This window comes from Amphiura filiformis, chromosome 11, assembly GCF_039555335.1.
Source record: "Amphiura filiformis chromosome 11, Afil_fr2py, whole genome shotgun sequence".
Lineage (NCBI taxonomy): Eukaryota > Metazoa > Echinodermata > Ophiuroidea > Amphilepidida > Amphiuridae > Amphiura > Amphiura filiformis.
Genome location: NC_092638.1, coordinates 61,884,905 through 61,908,729, shown reverse-complemented (window position 1 = coordinate 61,908,729; position 23,825 = coordinate 61,884,905). Strand labels below are relative to the sequence as shown.

Sequence of the window (23,825 nt, the reverse complement as noted above, 5' to 3'; positions counted from 1 at the left end):
CTGATTTCAATACAATTTTAACCTGTTATTGGTGGGGGTCATATAATTTTTGTTGCCAAAACAGGGGGTTGTCGCAAATGTATTTTTTGGGGACCCCCCCCTGTCGAAGAAACTGACAGCCCCCTTAGAGTTGGGATATGGGTCATCAACGGATCCAGGTTTGTCACAGTGCGGGCGGGGATACTCTTGGGGTCCAAAATCTGGACCCGCTACTGCACGGTCGGTGAGGGGTGACTGTGGGGGTGACCCAGCTCTCCCAATCCCACCCCGGGAATCCCACCCAGTCTTTTTATCTGCTTTTTATGTCCAAAATTAGGCCTAAACTTGTCTGAAAAACACCCTTAGGCCTACCCAGTTTTGTGTTTGCTGGGTTAGGTCCGATTTCAGTGGGTTTTCAATCTAACACCCAGCAAACACAAAACGATTTACAGAATACGTTTAAACGTCGATTAGGCCTATATATAATTTGAGTAATTTTTACTATTTTTGCTGAACCATGAAATGGTATCCGCCTATATTAGTGTATGTCCCTTACTTACTTACTTACTTACTTACTTACTTACCAACCATTTGGTCTAAAATGGACATATCTTTAAATGCCACGAAGGTATGAACCCCCAAGTGGTGTCAAATGAAAGAGAAAGAAGTAAAGAATATGATAAAAAATATTTCCTAACGTCAGAGGTCATCCAAGGGGTCACAGGGGTCAAAAAAGGTAATTTTAACCAAAAATGCTCCAATTAAGCTGAAATTTATATGCAATGATCCTTATGACATTCTAAACATGTTTAAAATATTTTAATATTCATTTAAGGTCATTAAGGGGTCATAAAGGGGTCAAAGGTCAAGTTTCCAAAAATGCTCCAATTGAGCTGATATTTAAATGCAATGATCTTTAAGACATTCTAAACATGTTTAAAATATTTTAAAATTCATGTAAGGTCATTAAGAGGTCAATAAAGGGGGTCAAAGGTCAAGTTTTCAAAATGGTTCAATTGAGCTGAAATTTAAATGCAATGATCCTTATGACATTCTAAACATGTTTAAAATAATTTAATATTCATTTAAGATCGTCAAGGGTATTCTTGAAGGAAAGAAGGAAGGATCAAGTACCATCACTCCGATGATGGCCTTCGACCAAGATGGCCGAAACTGTCAGGTCAGTAAAAAATAATTGGTTTTGACAAGAAGAACATTCTGTTAATTGATCGTCAAGGGGTCACAAAGGGGTCAAAGGTCAAGTTTTCAAAATGCTCCAATTGAGCTGAAATTTAAATGCAATGATCCTTATGACATTCTAAACATGTTTAAAATAATTTAATATTCATTTAAGGTCATTAAGGGGTCATAAAGGGGTGGGTGATATATACATGTACCACAATATACTGCCAAAGCCCCATGGTTCAGCTCATGGTGCGGTAACCGCTCTAGTTATTTGGAGTGTACGGATTATATCATGATATACAACGTAATAATTTGGATTTACCATTGATATTGAACAATCAACTGAGCTTTTATCTTCATAGGTGTGCAAAGGTTCATTTGCCGTTCCGCTATAAAAAGACAAAAGGCAAACTATATTCGGCAATTAGCTTATGGACTTTGTTTGCAATTAAACTAAACCAAACCAATGAAATTTTAACAGCAAGTTAAGGTCATCAAATCACGCCTCGATATCTTGTTTGATTTAAGATTATAACTTGTTTTATTATACTCATGCGATATGATGGTGAAATAACTAAACAAAACTTAAAACCGGTTCCTTCCGGCCTTCATGATTTAGAAATTATGAATATAAATCCCTATAAATACAACATGATAATTATAATTTATAATAATTATGCATGATACTATTTAAGTTAGTTTTGCTCCAAGTAAAATTGGTGCATTATCATGGTATACATATTATTTCTGGCACCAAACGTTTTTCTTTAGTCCCAAGCCTATACCTTGTACTTATGATTAGGCCTATATGACCTGATAACGCAAATTCCTGTTAACACAAACGTAAATCCAAGGCCCTGACAATTTTCTAAACTTGGCCAAAAACGACAAAAGTTGCACAAATTTGACTTCCAATGTTGCCATTTTTAACAACTTTCCGGAGCTTTACGAAATTCTTACATACTTTGCGCAACTTCACACCAAGTTTATTTTGATATGATAAAATTGGATCGATTTAGCTCGTAGAGTTTTAAAATATTGGGCGAGACACATGTATTTGGGGAAATGTCTAAACATGGCCAAAAACGACAAAAGTTGCACAAATTTGACTTCCAATGTTGCCATTTTTTTACAACTTTCTGGAGCTTTACGAAATTCTTACATACTTTGCGCAACTTCACACCAAGTTTATTTTGATATGATAAAATTGGATCGATTTAGCTCGTAGAGCTATGAGTTTTAAAATATTGGGCGAGGCACATGTATTCGAGCGGGCCTAATATTTTAAACTCCAAGCGAGACCAAATAAATATTGGGCGTAAAGCATATCCAATTGTATCATTATGGTTTGGATCCAATATTTCACACATTTGGATTCATCCAAACATAATATTTATAATAATTTGCAATTTGTGCAATTAAATTTGGTCATTTCCGATTTTGTTTTAGGTAATACGTCTGTCTTTGATTCTGCTGTAATTAACCTAATGATCTTACACTTTGCAGCAATTAAACATTTCATTTTAAATTTATGACTCCAATAAATTCATTTAAATTTGTTGCTACATTTTAATTCAATCAGTAAATGAACTTTGTTCAGAGTCCCAACTTTGATCAGATACTAATACTACCATGTTAACGTTTACCTGACATAGTGACCCCTATATAGATATTTGTTCATATGCTTTATTGTGGATGGGTATTTACTTTAGCGCCCAATTTTGATTCAAAGTATATCACATTTTGTATTTGATATTTTACTTGTGGTAGATTTATGCTAATTTTTATACAGTTTCTCAGTTCCGTTTTATTATATGATTTAATGTTAATTTGTCTTAGACTGAGCATGTTTGCATTTTTCAATATTATAATCCCTTTCTATTTGTAATTCCATGACACATACATTTAATTGTGGGCTATTTTTGTAAATTGCCCGTGATTCTAATCATTTATTTAATAATGATAATTCCATGATCTGCTAAGACCAGACATTTGAACCACTTAATTAATTTTTAAAAAACAATATAGTCAAGATACAAATGTTATTCGAAAGCTCATCGATGAGACCAATTATTTTGAGTCGCAATTCTAAATAATTTTGACATTTAGAGATACCACAAATAGTCACATGCGGGTTTTACACACGTTTGCAGACTGGAAAGTTACAAAATTGTGGATATTACAAATAATTGCGCAACTCACAATCATAATAAAAAGGCTGCACTCTTTTGAAACTTCACCGATTTACCCATAATGAGATGAATATTGTTCGTGCTATATTTCAGAAAACTAATGGTGGCCCAACAGCGCCCAAAAAGCACCCAATCGACAGTTGACAACTATCTGCGACTTCGTCAACACCGAATGCAAACAGGAACTTGTATAAAAGGTAGACTTGTTTCGATTTTGATTCTCTACCAATCTCAATCGGGTCTTAGCTAACACTACATTTGTATAGCTCTTGATTTTCAAATCAAAAACACCAAACTCAATCAAAATGGCTGTTGACTTCAGTGGAACATGGAAACATGAAAAGAATGAGGGCTTCGAGGAGTTCCTCAAGGCAATGAAAGTTGGTCTTCTACCAAGGAGTATGGCTCTAAAACAAAGCCCCACTGTCGTCATCACACAAAACGGAGATGATTTCACCATCACAACCAAAGGTGCAAGAACCGTGGAAATCAAGTTCAAAGTTGGTCAGGAATACAAGGAGAACAACGCATTGGAAGGCAAGGAGTTCCGTATGGTAGCCAACTGGGATGGAAGTAAATTGGTGACGAAAAACTTAGATAAACCAGATGGTGCTCTAACCATTAGGGAGATCGAAGGCGGCAAGTTTGTGCAGACGCAGAAGCTGGGTGACATCACATGCAGAAGAATCTTCAAGAAGACATAGACTTGATGGAACTGAACTTTTTCACTTTATTATAACTTTTCTTTCACTTTCCTATATAGTATACGATTTAAATTCTGCACTTGAAATCACGAACATGAAGCATCATTTCAAAACAACGTTGTTTGCCGAAAAAGACACAAAAGACGGCAATGCCGAAAAAAGGCATTATAGGCGGAAATCCCGGCGCGGCAATACCTGACCTTTTCACAATATCACAATATTTCAACTCTTCTCACCTGAAATTTTAAGAATGGATTGATGAACTGTCGAAGAATCTATCATCTATAACATCTGAAACTTGCGCCTCTTTATCTGTTATCTGAGGTTACCTCGTCTCGCCCTGATAGCTTGTGAACTTTTATCGCCAAAGTAAATTCGGGATTGTTTTGAGGTTGTTGAATATTGAGTGACCGTGGACATGTTGAACTTTTCATGGGCGATTCCAGTTCGGTACAGTCTCTGAAAGACATAAGGACATTATGGACAATGATGGAAGCGCACATGAGGTGATATCAAATAGTAAGGTCATACGTCGAATTTCAACCGAACAGTTGCCCAGGGCTGCCGCACGGTAAAGTGCATAACGCCGGTTTCATAAATGTCTGTACTAAGAATATGCCTGCTAAGTATTGAATATTAACTTTACTTGGAGATGATGACTAGCTATCTCTTGCATGTCTTGAACTCTTTCTCGAAACTTCAGTCCTTCTACAACGAATCATGGAATGTCATTTATTGGCATAAACATTTTCAATAATGATTTTAATGGCATTATTTGCATTTTGCATGATGATAAATTATTAAAGCAAACCACGGAAAAGAAATTTGAATAAAAATATTTAAGCGAATACAAAGTATGATTTCTGTACCATGGTGTTTATTGCGTTTATGTGTTAGTTGCTCGTTGTATAAACAGGTATTGGTTCTTTATGTTCTTGTGCAATTTATATCGTTTTGTATTAATATTGTTGTTGACTCATATACGGTAATCTAAAGTCTGCACAAAAAGTAACGCAGCTGTTATAAATACGCTTATAGCTTCAGACTAACTGTTTCCATGATATTTCTACATAGAAAGAAGGATGATTTATTTACGCGCATTTTGATACCCCATTTGTCAAATGTCGTTCAAAATAAACAACACAGTAGTACTTTTAAAGAAATATACCCGAATTTAAAATTGCAGTTTGCGGCGATCAATGGTTAATATTACGCAAGCATTGTGGCACGTAAAATCCTCCGTTTATCTTCGCGATGACTTCAAATCAATACAAATAGCTGCAACTTTTAAATTCGGGTATTTAAAAAAATCCACTGCTGTGTTGTTAATATTAATATAAAATTGGATCGATTGAGCCCAAATTTATTGGTCGAGATTTTAACACTCATAGTGAGACCGATAAATATTGGGCGTAAAGCATCCAATTTTATCATTATTATGTGTTGGATCCAATATTTTCACACACTTGGATTCATCAAAGCATAATAATGAACGAAATTGGACAAATGGGGTATGCGAGTAAATAAATCGTCCTTCTTTCTATTTTGAAATATTGTGAACACAATTATTAGTTCTGAAGCTATATGCGTATTTATAACAGCTGTGTAACTTTTTGTGAAGTCTTTATTTAAAACATCCACTGGGACCCCATTGGAATTAAGTCTACACATATGAAGCTAGACTTCTGGGTCATCCTGGCAATTCGGCATTTTGGTGTCTTTTTGGTGTGCAGTTTTTCATTGTGTTCATTTTTGTATGTTTGTGTCGCTTTTTTACGGTGTCCCATCGATGCCAAAAAAAAAAAAAAACATAACAAAAAATAAATAAAATAAATATGAACGAATGAATGAATGCACTATACTCACCGTGAACCCCCTAAAGTAAGTGAATTTGAAAAGACATTTGACAAACTCTCACCATCAAGTTCAAGTATAGGCCCTGCAACCGGAACGTACACTCGAATATTAAAAAGATGATCTATTCCATTGCGATGAGGGACAAATTCTTAAATTAAACATTTTTAATCTACATGATCCAATAGATTAAAATTGAGCTAATCTGAATTAGACTACAATTTCTTCATCCAATGTATTGAAATTCAAATCTTAATTTGGATTAGTCTTAGATTAGGGTCTATTCTAATCCAAGATTAATCCATGTTAAGATTTAAAAGTCAATCTTTTGGATTTTAATTTTAATCTTTAAGATCATGAAAAAACGGTATAGTTTAATTTGGATTAGTTAATTTTCAATCAATTAGATTAAGATTTTTTAATCTAAAGCTTGGATTTGTTCCTCATCGCAATCTAATAATATTAACTTTTTAATCTTAGGAATTTAGAGAGTATACGAGCATGCTTTTTCTTGTCCATTGAAACTGTGTGCTTTGTTCTTAAGTTTGCCAATATTGGTTGCCCAGATCTTGGTTTGGATCCCGGGTTTGGATATCCACTGAGGTCATAGAATCATTTATCTATATAGGTCAAAAATCAGAAATAATCAGATAATATCTGATCAGGGTTCAGTGTGTTTTGTACATAGGCTACTTTATTTGCACACAAGTATATCGTATGCTGAACACGCCCATTACTGTCAACAAAGTACTGAAGTGGTCATAAAAAAACAAATCCCAGGGAAACCCAAGGAAACCCCGCATCAGGTGGGTATGCTGATATTTTTTCCTATTTTAGCCATTTAACTAAAGCCACCACAGTGCAGCCTACACTGCACATTCCGGAGGGGGCACTTAACACAAGTGACCATTTAATACGGGTATGCTCCCCCGGAAATACCATACTTTTTTGATTTCGCGCGCAGCTCTGAAAGACCCATTATTTTTGACCAAAATAAAGCTCCGAAAGATTCTTCATTTTGATCATTTGTTTCAGCTCTAAAAGACCCCAAAATTGCTCATTCCTCATATTTCTGGGTTTTTTAGGCGATTTTCAACCAAAAAGCCAAGAACAATGAAGAAAGACCCTTGATTTTGACTGATCGCAGCTTCAAAGTCCAAAAGTCCCCATTTTACTTGTTCGCAGCTCCAAAAGACCCCATTTTACCGGTTCGCCGTCAGCTCCCAAAGACCCACCACTTCAAAATTCCGGGGGAACATACCCATCAAAAGATTTTGACGTGCCCCCCCCGGTGGCGCTTTCAGGGGCTCTTTATATATAGGAAATGAGTCAAGGAAGCCAATGAGCACATCTATGATCTATGTTTTTATTTCCATAGGTGTTGCTGTTCTGGTTAAGACCAATAATATATCGAAACGTTTTGGGTGTTTCCTCCTCCCGAGAAAAATCATGCACATGGGACGGAAATGACACCCTCACCCATTGAGATCACCTTTTATTAATAGAACCCATACAATTCCTCTTGTGTGTTAACTTTATTTGTCTCAATATTTGAATGCAAACACTGCTAGTACGCCATACAAAACATCTCTAGTGAGCCAATCAATCAAGCGCAATGAGGACAATGTCAATTTTCATCATTGAAGCCCGTGCATTATTATTCAACAGTCCATAAGGGGCTGTGCAATAATTATGAGCCCCCCTCAACCGATACCTAAGTTTCACATTTGAAGTATCATATACCGTATTGACGACATAACCTTAATCTTAAACCCTAAACATAGTGTCATTTAGGATTCCGTGCAATAAAGTCCAATCCAATTTTCGTTCATAGCAAGGTTGCCTTTCCTAATAAATGTCGATTCCTCGATGTCCTATAATTTGTGCATAGTGCCGAATAACCGGTTAGTGATAAAGCGCTTCCTGCAGATCCATTAGGTTTGGTGGTGAGAATATGCCCTATATGCCAACCTATATTGTAAAACAAAACAGAGGAACCCCCCTATATTATACTCCAGATTTAACCTATAATGGGCTATAAAATCCACACTCCCCTTGTGGAAGATTTTTGAAAAATCTTCTACAGGGGTAGTATGAATTTCAAATAGAATGAGCACATTAGGCAACTCCATTTGAAACTCCCCCACCCTCTGTGGAAGATTCAGGTTGAATCTTTCTCTGAGGGTGTGTGTAATTCAAATGGAGCTGCCTATGTGTTTATTCCATTTGAAATTCATACTCCCCCTGTGGGAGATATTTCTAAAATCTTCCACAGGGGGGGGGGGGGGGTGGATTTTAAATGGAATAGCCCAATTCAATTATCTGTTATCGTCATTATACTTACGAAAGTGACGATAACTTTCTGCTGTTTTCTGAGTCCCGTCGATTGTTTGAAGTAACTTCTGATGAATTCCTTCGACTATCATTCAAAGGAATGCTCATTTCACTTTCACGGTCACTCTGATTTGATGGTCTCCGATATAGATCTCCATATTGACCTGCAGGTTGATCGTTCTGAAAAGCGAAAGGTGGTGTTTGATATTCCCCATTTTCACTTTGTTTGGAAGATTTCCGTTCAAATTGAGGTTGCCCATAACTTTCAACCGGGTGAGTAAGTATACGAGGCTGCTTGAGACTATCTCTCTGTTTTGCTTTCGGCTTTTTAAGTTGTCCAGATGACACCTGGTCAAGATTATCATCCTTGTCGTGATTGGTGGAAGTCCTTTTGTCATGTCCAGATGAAGATTCATCAAGAATTTGTGCGGTTGATTCATCAATACTTTCATTCGTGGGTGGTCTGTGATTTTGCCTGGATGAAGGTTGTTCAGGACTTTCACTTTTGGATGGTCTTCGACTACTGAAAGGAACTTTGTCAGCAGTACCAGAGTCGGTCGCAGGATCATTCACAATCTGTTTATTTTCCTGAGATCCACTCGTATCCTCCCAACCAACAATAGGATGGTCAGGAGGATGTTCGGATTCAATTATTTCATTTTGCATGATGGCGGTATCCTGCATGAAGTCAATTTGTCACCATTACTACAATTGTATCAGCAATTTTGCAACGAAGTGCTGATATTAAATCACGACGTACTCAAATGCTTCTTGTAATCATAGTTTAACACGTAATTATCCATGATGATATACACACATAGATGGTTGCATGGCCTATGAAAATAATCCACTTATCACGCTTGAGATGGTCTTCCAACATTAAGAGTGATTCCAGAACCTTCGGTTTTATAGTCCGATGTTCTAAAATCTATAGAAAAAAAGGAGTCGTTTTGCACGAATTTTATTGGACGGTGAAAGACAGCTAAAGACAGCGTCCAAACCAATTGCGCAGTAAAAGATTTGTATCATTCTCCAGTTGGCACTTGAAGTCAGTCGCCTCGGTAACGTTGATAAAACATATATGCCGTCTCATTCACCGGGCTCATCCATTAATGTTGTACATAGGCCACTGCCAATGTCAGTAATATAATAGGCCTATAATTTATCGAAATGAAACAATCAGCTCCGACATCCAACTAAATTTTGCTTAGGCAAATCGATATACTAGTGTTGCTAACAACACAGAATATGCATAAATAATTATTATAATTTGAAAATAATCAGAAATGATTTGTGTCTCGCTCTTCATTGTCAAGGTGGCATTGAAATAATGTCTAATATTAGAGTATAGGCAGCTGCTTGGCCTTCCTGTTCACTGAGTTGACGTATATCTAGCCTATAGTCACTTGTTTCATTGATTTAAGGTCACAATCACTTAAACCCTGCATAACATTTCTATTTTGAACATGTTTTTAATCATCTATAATACATTGGGGGAAAAAGCATTTTTGTTATTTTTATGAAAGAACTGGCGCTGATGGCTTGATTAAAAAAAGAGAAGAACAGTGATGATTTTTTTCTTTTTTTACCCAGGAACTTTGATGTCCAAATCTTGGGTTTCGGAAGGCCTTGCAGTCAGGCTGAAGCGGAAGATATCATAAATCATCCGTATTATATATAATTATTGTCTCATCTCATTTACCATAATGTTGAAGTTATAGGCCTAAATATATAGCTTTTAAATTTCTTTGAATCAGTCGATAAAATGCAACATTCAACACAGCTAGCTATAAGAAAAAAAACTAAAAAAAGGAAACAATGGAATCCTTGGATAATCACGTCACCTTAAAATAGACTTACATAATTTTGAAACAAAATGATATACAAAGGAATTTTATCATTACATAATTCTAAAAACAGAGAAAACATAGAAATACATCAGAAAGGTGAAACAAAATGATATACAAAGGAATTTTATCATTACATAATTCTAAAAACAGAGAAAACATAGAAATACATCAGAAAGGTGTAATAATTGTGGTGTGTGATTTTTAAAAATCATGGAATACAACATGACCTTTGAGTTTGACATCATTCATTTTTGCACAAGAACAAGCCATCCGTTATGACAACGTATCCAAGGTCTATATATATTGTAAGCCTGCTACGATAATGGCCAAGTCATTTTTTGTTGATAATTTTGAGAACAAAGTACAAAATCGTAATTCAAGCATGCATGCTGGCCTGACATTGAATTTTTGTATGCTTAAGTTTATGTAATTTTTAGCCCTCATCAAATCACCCACTTTGAAAGTTGCCTTGTCTCACCCCACACTTGAATCATGGATGCTTCTGCTTCTGCTTAAGTACTGTACTCATCACCCTGTAGGGTTATCTCGGTACAGGTAGGCCTATCATACTGTTTTTGAATCTTACTTCCGTCAGATTTGGTATTTTTGGGGTAAGTTTTTAGAATCCCAGCCGGATATTCCCACCCAATAAAAAATTAAAACCAGCCCCCCCCCCTGGAGCCCCCCCCACCCCCCCCCACACACACACACATCGGACGTCAATGGGCACAGAGACTGTCCCCCACACTTTTGGCAAAATGGCCCATTTTTTGTTATTTTCAGCCACCTTTTGACACTGACAGTCCAGGCCTATCCCGGCCCCCAACATTTCAAGCCGGATTGGCGCTAACCAATGCTAACGTACATGCACATACCGGGGCACATACCGGCTCCAACCGCCGCAACCCAATTTTCTTTTTAAAAGCAATTCTTGTTTTTTAACAAAACTCTTGTTATGGTTACAAGCTGTCTTTAGCGTTAAAAAAATTGACAAAAATTGAGAGCAAATATTTCCGTTTTTTGCTCCTATTTATGTCAAATTTGTAAATAATCTGGACTTTCTGATTAAAGATCTTCTTTGTGTTCGTGCTATGGGCAAACTTGCCAAACTGTGTTGAAGTGAAGTTGTGTCAAATCACAAATTAGTGAAATGGAAGGTACGTAGGAGGAAGTAAGCTTAAAAATTACACTAATGTAATAAAGCTTAAAAATTACATTACTTGTCGCCACACACTTGTCGCCATCAGGGTGGGGAATAATATACAGACATCCAATATCTGTGCAGACACCCGATACGGATATGTGTGTCAGAGTATTCGAGAATTCTTACACAGTGCACAATCTGAGGTTACTGTTCCAAACCCAGCTGTTATGTTTTTTGTACAGTCATACCAGGACTGAAGCAATGTAGTCATTTCTATGTTTGTACCGGGTAAGTACCAGACATTTTTCAACACGGAGCTAGCAGAGATTACAACAAATTCGTCCAAAGGTAAGCAAAGGGTTGGGGATCGCATTTTTAACTTTGACTAAACTGTTTCGGAGTTAAGGCACGCTAAAAGTAGACCATTTCGGGGGCTGTATTTGGTGTACATGTGACGTTTTGAACAGAGTAAAAAACAACCATTTATTCGCTATTGCTGATATATACTCGCCAAATCATGTACCAATACACAAGGTATTGGTACATGAGATCAGGTATACTGGTGTACATCATACTGTGTTTTATTGATGCCTTTTTATGCATTTTACCAATTAATACATTGCTTGATTGTTTCACCATCTTATATTGGGTTCTATTTATTTGTAGACCTTGCCAGTAATGTGTTAATCAATGTGCCTCATATGAGACAGGAGACGTCTTGGGACTGTGGCTTGGCAAGTACAAAGATGGTACTAAGGTTAGTTGGTTTCGATCATCTGTATAGATTTTGTAATTGAAAGTGTCATCCAGTGTCAGATTACTCGAGAACTCTAGCTTCGAATTTGCACACGATAGCTACGCATTCGATGCTAGAGTGCGTTGCTATCGTTTTTCGGTCGGACAGCGTTGCAATTTTTTGCACCGGAGGTTATTTATTCTGTTAATGTTGAAATTTGGATGAAAGTTATTTCAATGAGTCAACTGTATCTTTTGAGCAAGATTTACCTATTTTGGACAGTCTAAAATTTTGCTGAAGTGTAATTTTAGCAACATTTTTGATGCGTTGGAGTGAGAACATGACCCTTTTTTAAAATGGAATCTTTGGGTGAGAGCCGAAACAGCGCCACGAAAACCTCGAAAATCAAATTTCTAATTCTAAATGGCTTCAAATTTCATTGTTTTTTTTTTCAAAATAAGTAACAAAATCAGTGATAAATGAAAGTTACTGTTCAAATTGAACTTGTAAGAGAACAATTTTGACCAAATTTGCCAAGAACTAGGCATACGAAAAGGGTGAGTACTTAAGTGTGAGGAATTTACACTCCAACTTTGGAGGTGACGCGTATGTAGGGCTGTTAAGAACCACTTTTTCTGCATTGCTGTCATACCCCATATTTTTTACGAACACATGCTCACCCATTTATCACTGATTTTGTTACTTATTTTGAAAAAAAACAATGAAATTTGAAGCCATTTAGAATTAGAAATTTGATTTTCGATGTCTTCGTGGCGCTGTTTCGGCTCTCACCCAAAGATTCCATTTAAAAAAAGGGTCATGTTCTCACCCAATGAACCCATATTTTTTACATTTTGCTCTCACCGAATGCCAAAAATCATGCTCTCACCCAATGACCCCATATTTTTTAATTTTGCTCTCACCGAATGCCCCTTAGTGCTTAAGTGCCAGCCCTACACCTATATCCATTTCATATTGAAGTGCCCCCTCCCCCATCACACTTAGTACATCCTTGGATGCCTCTCTTCTTCAGTAGTGATTTAGGCCAGGCGCTTCCATGTGATAATCTATATCTTATCTATGTTCATTTATTGTTTTGTGCAGATTTTTAAACATAGAATATGATGGAGAAGAGGACAATTTTGACCAAATTTGCCAAGAACTAGGCATACGAACAGGGTGAGTACTTAAGTGTGAGGAATTGACACTCTATCACTAAAATGGCTTTTGACCATTTAAAATTATTGCATCCTTATGCAAAAGAAAGTACTCTACTTCATTGGCCCAGTTAGCGCATTGGTTAAATTTCAATCACTTAACACTCTTTAATAAGGTGTAAATCTGCTATAATTCTTGAAAGATAAAGTAATGCACCTCTGCAAAGTGAAGTTAAAGCCATAATGTACGATCTTAAAATAGGAAATTGTTTTTTTTTTTTCAAACTTGATTTTTTGTCATATTTGTAATGTTTACACATGTCCCATCTTACACCTAAATGGAATCAGCCAAATTTGTTGTGTTTGTAGGTCAACAGGGCAATTTTGACACAGGGTTTATTTCACTTCACTTTGACATTTCATCTTAAAATGAACATAAACCCATGGCTCATTAAAAGTATAATAATTGATTGCTAGGATTTTTCACAAAATAATAAAATGAAACTAGTTAAGTGTTATTTTCTTTCTCTTTTTTTCAGAGCTTGGACAATAGATTTAGCATATATCGTAAACAAATACAAAATTAAACATTACTTCTGTACACAGACGTTAGGTGTTGATCCATCTTATCAAAATGTGGTAAGTAGATATACATTTATAGTACTCTTTTTCTCCATTTCTCCCCCCTTCCCCCCCCCCACTTTCTCAACTGCAGGTAGTATGAAAAGATGTTACAATAGGCGGATGCACCATATTTAGCATTATTTAGCATTCTTAGTCAGTGGGAGTGGTCTAGTTCGTAGACACATTTCTGATTGGACAATCGCATGATTTCGGTTGCCGTCTATCAGGCCGTAGACGACCCCACGTCATCATACGTCTTGATAATGCGTAACACGCGAGTAGAGGTGCGAATATGTCTCGCGCTGGATGCGTAGACTAGTGCGGAATCTGTGAACGCGCTTAGCAATACAGCGCAACAGAATACGTGAAGTTGTAAACAAGTTTCGTTCATTTTATAATGAGGGAGTTTTTATGACGGTAACTTAGTTTTTGCTTTAAAAATTTGTTTACAGTTATTAAAATAATATTTAACTGACTAAGAATGAGAATAAGCGATAGAATTTTTATTTTGCCTATCCTCTACCTATGATAGGCGACAGGCAGGTCCAATATTTTTTATCGTAGTGGATACGGCTGCGCCGGCATCCACTACTCAAAATATTGGACCTGCCTGTCGTCTATCATAGGTAGAGGATAGGCAAATAAAAATTCCTATCGTTTATTCTCTAATTAGCTTTGGACATTTAATTTTTGTCTATACTTTCCACCCACTTACCTGGGTAAAAAATAAAGAAAATAATTAAATATCCAAAGCTAACACTAAATACGGCGCCTCCGCCTAATGGTGCTTTAATGATAGATTTTGTACCATATTCAATTTTTCGAATTTTCCCTGGTTTCTCCGCTTGTTTTTCCCCTTTTCTCCATTCAAAACATTTATGTTAAAACATCCCACCCCATGGTTCAAGTAAAAAATCAGACCCCCAACACTAAAAATTTGAATTCCCCTTAAAACTCCAACTCCACCCAGCATAAATATTGAACGGTCCCTAATCATTTGGCAAAAAACCTGATATAGTAATGTTACAGCAAACAACAATAATATGGATATGATGACTGCCACAATAGAATGTCTGTATTGAACCCATCATTAAGAACAACTTGCAGAACATTGTATTTTCCCTTTTAGGCAACAAAAACCCTATTCTACGAGCAGACAGATATTTCAAGTAGGATAAGTTGGTGGTTTTTTTTTTTTTGGGTTGTTATTGTAAAAGAAATTAAAATCACCAAAATCTGTAAAAATTATGTTTTTTTTCAGTCAAATTCAATCCACTAAATATTGCAAAAGCACAGCTGAATTTGCATGAGTTTTGTTTCAACGCAATATGTAAATTTACTTAAAATATGAATTCCATAATAATAACATAATTTATTATTCAAACTTGTCGCAGGGTTTCTATACAGAAGTAATGAGTTTTAGTTCAGAAGAGAAAAGAGTCAATGATCTCTTCTCATGTGCAGAAAAGGAAAATGTCCAAGTACAGAAAAGGTGAGTTGATTTATTTTTTCGTGTCAATATATCTTAAAAATTATAACCAGTCTGATCAGAATCTTTGATAGTATTGAAGTACCTTTATTGATAAGATCAAATTAGGCATGTATACTATGAGTATAGAATTTCGGGAGTACGGTTGATTCAAGAAAATTTCATGCACGGACATATTTGTTCTCTCAAGAATGCCTTTAATGGAATGTACAAATTTGCACAAATTTCATGTTGCAGAAACATGGGTTCTCTCCAGAAGTGAAATTTTAATGCCGCAAAACACTAAAAAAAAACCCAGTAAATCTTTGAATTCAAATATGTGAGACAAAACTCGAGAGACTATTAAAGATATTAGAAATTTTGCAACCTTAGCACTTCTCATGTTCATAGTACTTCTCATGATCATAGTACTTCTCATGTTCATAACACTTCTCATGTTCATAGCACTTCTCATGTTCATAACACTTCTCATGTTCATAGCACTTCTCATGTTCATAGCACTTCTCATGTTCATAGCACTTCTCATGTTCATAGCACTTCTCATGTTCACAGCACTTCTCATGTTCATAGCACTTCTCATGTTCATAACACTTCTCATGTTCATAGCACTTCTCATGTTCATAGCACTTCTCATGTTCATAACACTTCTCATGTTCATAACACTTCTCATGTTCATAGCACTTCTCATGTTCATAGCACTTCTCATGTTCATAGCACTTCTCATGTTCATAGTACTTCTCATGTTCATAGTACTTCTCATGTTCATATCACTTCTCATGTTCATAGCACTTCCCATATTCATAACACTTCCCATGTTCATAACACTTCTCATGTTCATAACACTTCTCATGTTCATAACACTTCTCATGTTCATAACACTTCTCATGTTCATAACACTTCTCATGTTCATAACACTTCTCATGTTCATAACACTTCTCATGTTCATAACACTTCTCGTGTTCATAGCACTTCTCATGTTCATTGCACTTCTCATGTTCATAACACTTCTCATGTTCATAACACTTCTCATGTTCATAACACTTCTCATGTTCATAGCACTTCTCATGTTCATAACACTTTTCATGTTCATAACACTTCTCATGTTCATAGCACTTCTCATGTTCATAGCACTTCTCATGTTCATAACACTTCTCATGTTCATAACACTTCTCATTTTCATAGCACTTCTCATGTTCATAACACTTCTCATGTTCATAGCACTTCTCATGTTCATAGCACTTCTCATGTTCATAGCACTTCTCATGTTGTTCATAGCACTCATGTACATAGCACTTCTCATGTTCACAGCACTTCTCATGTTCATAGCACTTCTCATGTTCATAGCACTTCTCATGTTCATAGCACTTCTCATGTTCATAGCACTTCTCATGTTCATAGCACTTCTCATGTTCATAGCACTTCTCATGTTCATAACACTTCTCATGTTCATAACACTTCTCATGTTCACAGCACTTCTCATGTTCATAGCACTTCTCATGTTCATAGCACTTCTCATGTTCATAGCACTTCTCATGTTCATAACACTTCTCATGTTCATAGCACTTCTCATGTTCATAGCCCTTCTCATGTTCATAACACTTTTCATGTTCATAACACTTTTCATGTTCATAGCACTTCTCATGTTCATAGCACTTCTCATGTTCATAACACTTCTCATGTTCATAACACTTCTCATTTTCATAGCACTTCTCATGTTCATAACACTTCTCATGTTCATAGCACTTCTCATGTTCATAACACTTCTCATGTTCACTTCTCATGTTCATAGCACTTCTCATGTTCATAGCTCTTCTCATGTTCATAGCACTTCTCATGTTCATAGCACTTCTCATGTTCATAGCTCTTCTCATGTTCATAGCACTTCTCATGTTCACAGCACTTCTCATGTTCACAGCACTTCTCATGTTCACAGCACTTCTCATGTTCATAGCACTTCTCATGTTCATAGCACTTCTCATGTTCATAGCACTTCTCATGTTCATAACACTTCTCATGTTCATATCACTTCTCATGTTCATAGCACTTCTCATGTTCACAGCACTTCTCATGTTCATAGCTCTTCTCATGTTCATAGCTCTTCTCATGTTCATAGCACTTCTCATGTTCATAACACTTCTCATGTTCATAGCACTTCTCATGTTCATAGCACTTTTCATGTTCATAGCTCTTCTCATGTTCATAGCTCTTCTCATGTTCATAGCACTTCTCATGTTCATAGCACTTCTCATGTTCATAGCTCTTCTCATGTTCATAACACTTCTCATGTTCATAACACTTCTCATGTTCATAACACTTCTCATGTTCATAGCTCTTCTCATGTTCATAGCTCTTCTCATGTTCATAGCACTTCTCATGTTCATAGCACTTCTCATGTTCATAGTACTTCTATTTTAGGGCAAGTGGGGATCTCTTTCTAATAAATGATGTCATGGCATATGCCTGCTTTTGAGGGTGCATATTTATTTTATTTATATTTATTTTACTGGTTTTGCTGTTTTGTTGTTGTTCTTTTTTTTTTTGGGGGGGGGGGCTTACACCTGAATCAAAGTCCTTGAATCTACTGAATTATGTATAAATGGTAAAAAATGTCTTTTCTCTTACAGAGGCGTAAGCAAGGAAGAAATTTTGAAGCATTTAGCGACAGGGAACCCAATAATTATGCTGATAGATGCAAGCATACTAAGATGTACACAGTGTTACTACTTGCCTCCATTGGTTAGTATTAATAAAGATGGTGATAGATGCAAGCATACTAAGATGTACACAGTGTTACTACTTGCCTCCATTGGTTAGTATTAATAAAGATGGTGAAAAAGTTGCATGTGTGTATGTGTTTGCCATCAAACACAACATGTCTCATTTAAACCGTGGACCTCTCTGGACCGTGGACCTGGACCGTGGACCAACCTTGGTTCAAGGAGGTCTGCAAAATGATCTTAATTGCATGTATAACTTATTTGTGAGATACGTCCTCTGTCATACTTAAGATATACCGTCTGCAGTTGCTGGGTAAAATTTCATCTCATTACACATACATACAAAAGATGGCAGAAAACATCCTCGGTATGTCGATAGAATGCGAATTCAGATATTATCTGTGTTTGCATAGTACTAAACTTTGCAATATTATTCAGTTGGTGTCTGTAAAGTCCACAGTTGCAAAAGCACATACTAGTCACAAAATCAGCAAAGTGCCCCTCACATAGGTGATATGGGGGTGTGTGTACCCCATTATATATGACACAATGTATCGATCTACAAGGTTTAGGAGTCTTGCATATTACGTGGATGTTCTATTCACAGCTGTAGACACGCACCAATTTTTTTTCACTTTTGTGTGGTTATTTTTATTTTGACAAACCAGTACGAAGTTTAGTTCCCCCTAAAACCCATAGATGACTTCTACTTCTATTAATCATTAAATACTTTTTGATATTTTGTATATTTCAGTGCATGGGTAATGGCTGTCTAGCAGTCTGCTGTAATACAAGAAATAGTTATCAAGGTACGATCTTATTGTAGTTGTTTTAAACAGGTTATATTCAGCCACTTTGAAGGTTTTTCTACATGTTTTAAAAATCATCAAACTTTGACTTGAGACGAATATAACTTAAGAGATAGGAAGCAATGCTCTTTTACCATTGTCTGCGTTATGTGACATCATTATACAAATACCGCAATTTTTCAATTTCTTTTAAAATTGTCACACTCTCTATACTATGCAATCACTACATGCTTATTACATGCACCAACATTCAATTCTCATATGAAAAAAAAATCAAACTCATAGGTTGCATTAATTTTGCAGGAATTGATACACAAAATGGGACAAAATTCATTAAATTATCTCAAAATGTAATGTAAACTTCTCTTCATGTTTTGACATAATTTCTTAGTATGACAATTTAATTTAAGAAATTGATTGAGGTGTGTGTATACTGATGCCATGTAAGACATGGGGTTCACAGGGGACAATGGTAAAAGCGCATTGCTTCCTATTTCTTTAGTTATATATTCGTCTCAGCTTTGACTGTGAATTTTGTTTGTTGCGAACAATTCCAACTAAAAACAAAGGTGATTTACTCACATTTTAGCGATGCTTCACCACTACACTAGTGGTTTCATCAGACTGGCAACTCATCACATCAGACTGTTTATGGACAACAGGAAGCACATCACACCCTCCATTGTGCTTCCTGTTACCCATAAAAGGGAATTAAACAGGGTGATGTGATGAGTTGCCAGTCTTATGTGGAAGCGTGCAACAAAGCAATGGACAGAACATGCAGAAGCATGCTATGTCCATTTATGTAGTGGTGAAACGTCACTAAAACTTGAGTAAATCACCTTCTTTTTAGTTGGAATTGTTCATAACGAACAAACTTCACAGTGAAATCAGCATTCCTAATGAGCTTGTTGAAAGATAAGAGAAAGAAAGAAGAAAAGATCATCAAACTTTGTCGTAACAGCCAAATACAGACATGAGGATGAACTTTTGTGGTGAAAAAAATGGCACAAACACCTGGAAAAATGTGAAATTGGCCAAAATGACCCAAATATGACCTAAAAAACAAACAAATTTGCATACATTTTAGCAACCCCCTGACTTCAGGTTTACAATTCTTTTTTTTTTTATTATCTTTTCAAGTACACTTTAAAATTCTAATGTCTGCTAATATTAATGATTGCATTTAAATGTGTCTTTGATCTGTTTGCAGGTCATTTTATAGTGCTGTGTGGGTATGATATGAGTACAGAGCAATATCATTATAAGAACCCATCTAATATGCAAGGTAAGGATGAAGAGCTATGTACAGTGTAAATCCACTGGATGTGTCAACATTAGGTTTCACAACCTGAAAAGAATTGATCAAAATTGAATTCCCTCCTGAGGTTGGTATCTGTCAATGAGTTGACCAGATCACGAGGCTGTAATTATAGCTAGAGGCAGTAGTAACACAAATGGGTCAATGAGTTACATAAAAATGATGTTGTGTGGTATTGAGTTCGCAGGAAGTTTGTGGCAATTTGTGGTTAAATGTTGATTCATCACTGTAAGAGTTATTATTACTGTTGATTTGGTTGAAAAAGGAGGTGAGACATGATCAATTCTGTTCAGGTAATGAAACCTAATGAGGATATGGGTCAGACTTCCAATAAATCAACTTGAATGATCCAACTTGACTCGGACTTGAATCAAAATTTAAAAAAGATGACTCAAACTTTATGTCAAGACTCAATTCCAATTTCAATATCTTGACTCAAATCCAGGTTTCATTAACTTGACTGAACTCCAGATTTCATTAAATTGACTCAACTCAAAACTTCAATGACTTGACTCAAGACCTCAATGACTCATCTCAAGACTTATGACTTGACCCCCAAGGATCGATTTTAGTCACTTGACTACAAGGAAATTCAGTGATTTAGTTGACTCACAACTTTACGTCAAGACTTAAATGACTCAACTCCAATTTCAATAACTTGACTCAACTCCAGATTTCAATAACATGATTCAACTCAAGACTTGACTCAACTCAAGACTGTGATGACTTGACTCAAGACCTCCATGATTCATCTCAAGACTTATAAGTTGACTCCCAAGGATAGATTTTACTACTAGTGATTCAGTGGCATAACTATATAAACTTTCATAATACAATTAGGTGTCAGAAGGGGGATTATGTGGGTGGTATCAGAGGGGACAAAATGTAGATCCTTTCAATAGACTCCTGTATATATACACACAAGTTGATGGGGAGGGAGGAAGACCATCCCCCAGGGTCTTATACAATTATCAACCCTGATGTGGCAGTGATGTCAGTGCACATTTTAGTGGGCGCAGTTTCAAATTGCAAGCGTTTGCTCAAGTGCTGGCATATGCAAGCATGAAACAGCTGCCGCAACGTCACTGAAACATCTGGGTGAAATGGTATTAGCTAGGATTTGATAAATGCCCATCATTTTCATCAAAACTGACCATTAAAAATTTGACCTTGAAAAGATAAACCAGACCTTTGTCCTTACTGGGGGTTCAGTGAGCTCAAAAAGCTATTGCTATAAGCTTTTATTTATTATTCTGGTCTTGTTTTGAGTTCACAGAACATATGTCACAGGCATTAATTTTGCCTATTCCCAGCGCAAATTGCCTGTCCAAAATGGCAGGTGGACTGGTTATATTTCAAACACATCATGAATGATGCAAAGCATATCAATTTTTCTTCTTCCAAGGTAGTGTGACTGCATAACTTTGTGTATCCAATTTTTTGCTGCCTTTTTGTGATTTGTTGTTGATGAACTTAATTTGTTAATTTGTTTTTGTTTGTTTCTTCCAAAGATCCTTCATGTATTAATTTCTGCCAAATAGTTTCAACCATTAAAATAATTAGCTACATGTTTTTTAATGTTGCAGAATTGTGTAGCTGCACATTCACCAATCTTGAAGAAGCAAGAAAATCACATGGTACAGATGAAGATATCCTCTATATTTACAGATGACAAGAATCAAGGAAATGGTAGATGTCTCATTTAAGATATCCTCTAATGGCAAGAGTATGCTGCATCCGTTCTTCACAATCCTTATAACTTCATGCCATAATGTACAGTTTCCATCCATTTTAATTATGTCATTCCTTACTCATAATGCTGAAATAATTTTATAATAACTCTCAGGAAAGGTTTCTGTCCATTTTAAGCCAAATTAAATAGCCGGAGTGAAAGAAACCCCACTGCCTATTTTGGCTGTTTAACATGGAGTTCTATTCGGGACTTCATGTGTGAAATGACAAACAAATTTGGTTGATTCCATTTAGGAGTAAGTTGGGACATGTATATAAGCATCACAAATGGCAAAAAAAATCAGGTTTGAAAAAAATTAATCAATTTCATATTATAAGATTGTACATTATTGTGTTAACATCAACAAATGAAGTCATGTGTAGATTAAGCCACACACATCATTAGGGCTCATCAGATTTTACATCAATAAAGGAAATCATGTGTACATTAAATTACAAAAGTCTTCAGCACTCACCTGATGTAACCATACTCCATCTGAATAGTTTGAGATGGACTGATGATTGGACTCTACTCACAGCTGATGATGGTGATGTAATTTTGTGTTTCTAGAGAACGGGGTTGTAAATGAGCTCTTGCTTGTTTGACCGATCAAGCAACCAATTCAATATCCAGAATACAACATATGAATGACGATAACTGATAAGAAACGTTGCATACTCGGACAGATAATGTCAGTGAAAACGGCTAATTTGATCATCATTATAAAGTCAGGTTGGCTCGATGTGCTATAAAGTATTATGCTCTGTCAATTCCTTGATGCAACATCGTTCCAAGTAAATACCGGACCATTCTTGACTTCAATAAGTTTGACCACGTGGCACTTGACTGAATTAGTGAGTGGATGTTAGTACATGTCAATTATTAAAAACAAGGCGGTTCTCGAACCACGAGTCTCGCCTGCTTTGGCGACCACCTGCTTTTTCAATTACTTTTGGTAGAGGTAAATGAATTTGGCGGTTATCGGCTGGGCACGATTATCTGGCTGATGGTGACTGTACCCACCAAGTGTCATGCCCATGCAACAGTTTTTACTAATTTGACCTCAGATGACCCCTGGTGACCTCGAAATGACCTTCCAAAAATTATGCTTAAAATGTTGACTGTACCCACCAAGTTTCATGCCCATACGACTGTTTTTACTAATTTGACCTCAAATGACCCATGGTGACCTCAAAATGACCTTCCAAAAATTTGGCTTAAAATGTTGACTGTACCCACCAAGTTTCATGCCCATACGATTGTTTTTACTACTTTGACCCCAAATGACCCCTGGTGACCTCGAAATGACCTTCCAAAAATTTGGCTTTAAATGTTGACTGTACCCACCAAGTTTCATGCCCATCCAACAGTTTTACTAATTTGACCTCAGATGACCCCTGGTGACCTCGAAATGACCTTCCAAAAATTTGGCTTTAAATGTTGACTGTACCCACCAATTTTCATGCCCATCCAACACTTTTTACTAATTTGACCTCAGATGACCCCTGGTGACCTCAAAATGACCTTCCAACAATTTGGCTTTAAATGTTGAATGGACCCACCAAGTGTCATGGACATATGACAGATTTTACTAATTTGACCTCAGATGACCCCTAGATGACCTCAGTGACCTTGACCCACTAACCAATACAAACCGGTTCTGTCTCGGGTCAAGATACACCCACCCACCAAGTTTGAGGAACGTGCGACTCATATTCTCTGAGAAAATGGGCGGAAAGCAAACTTTAACCAAAACTTTAACCAAATTTGTCACATACACACACACCCCCACCCCCATATCTGCACGCCTGCACGGAAAAGTGATTATATAGTCTCCTGCCTTATCAGGCGAGACCTCAAAATGACCTTCCAACAATTTGGCTTTAAATGTTGAATGGACCCACCAAGTGTCATGGACATATGACAGATTTTACTAATTTGACCTCAGATGACCCCTAGATGACCTCAGTGACCTTGACCCACTAACCAATACAAACC

At 36.4% G+C, this 23,825-nt stretch overlaps 2 protein-coding genes across 2 annotated transcripts; both read left to right on the top strand.

Moving 5' to 3' along the window:
• The first annotated feature begins 3,560 nt into the window (after positions 1-3,560).
• Positions 3,561-4,917, top strand: LOC140164080 (sodium/calcium exchanger regulatory protein 1-like). Its single transcript, XM_072187335.1, has one exon. The coding sequence runs from the start codon at positions 3,662-3,664 to the stop codon at positions 4,058-4,060; it is 399 nt and encodes a 132-aa protein (XP_072043436.1). The 5' UTR covers positions 3,561-3,661; the 3' UTR covers positions 4,061-4,917.
• Positions 4,918-11,077: 6,160 nt separating this feature from the next.
• On the top strand, positions 11,078-22,101 carry LOC140165112 (protein GUCD1-like). Its single transcript, XM_072188543.1, has 9 exons — positions 11,078-11,255; positions 11,909-11,999; positions 13,083-13,157; positions 13,675-13,774; positions 15,154-15,251; positions 17,873-17,984; positions 18,720-18,774; positions 19,988-20,062; positions 21,682-22,101. The coding sequence occupies exons 1-9, from the start codon at positions 11,249-11,251 to the stop codon at positions 21,765-21,767; spliced, it is 699 nt and encodes a 232-aa protein (XP_072044644.1). The 5' UTR covers positions 11,078-11,248; the 3' UTR covers positions 21,768-22,101.
• The last annotated feature ends 1,724 nt before the right edge of the window (positions 22,102-23,825 follow it).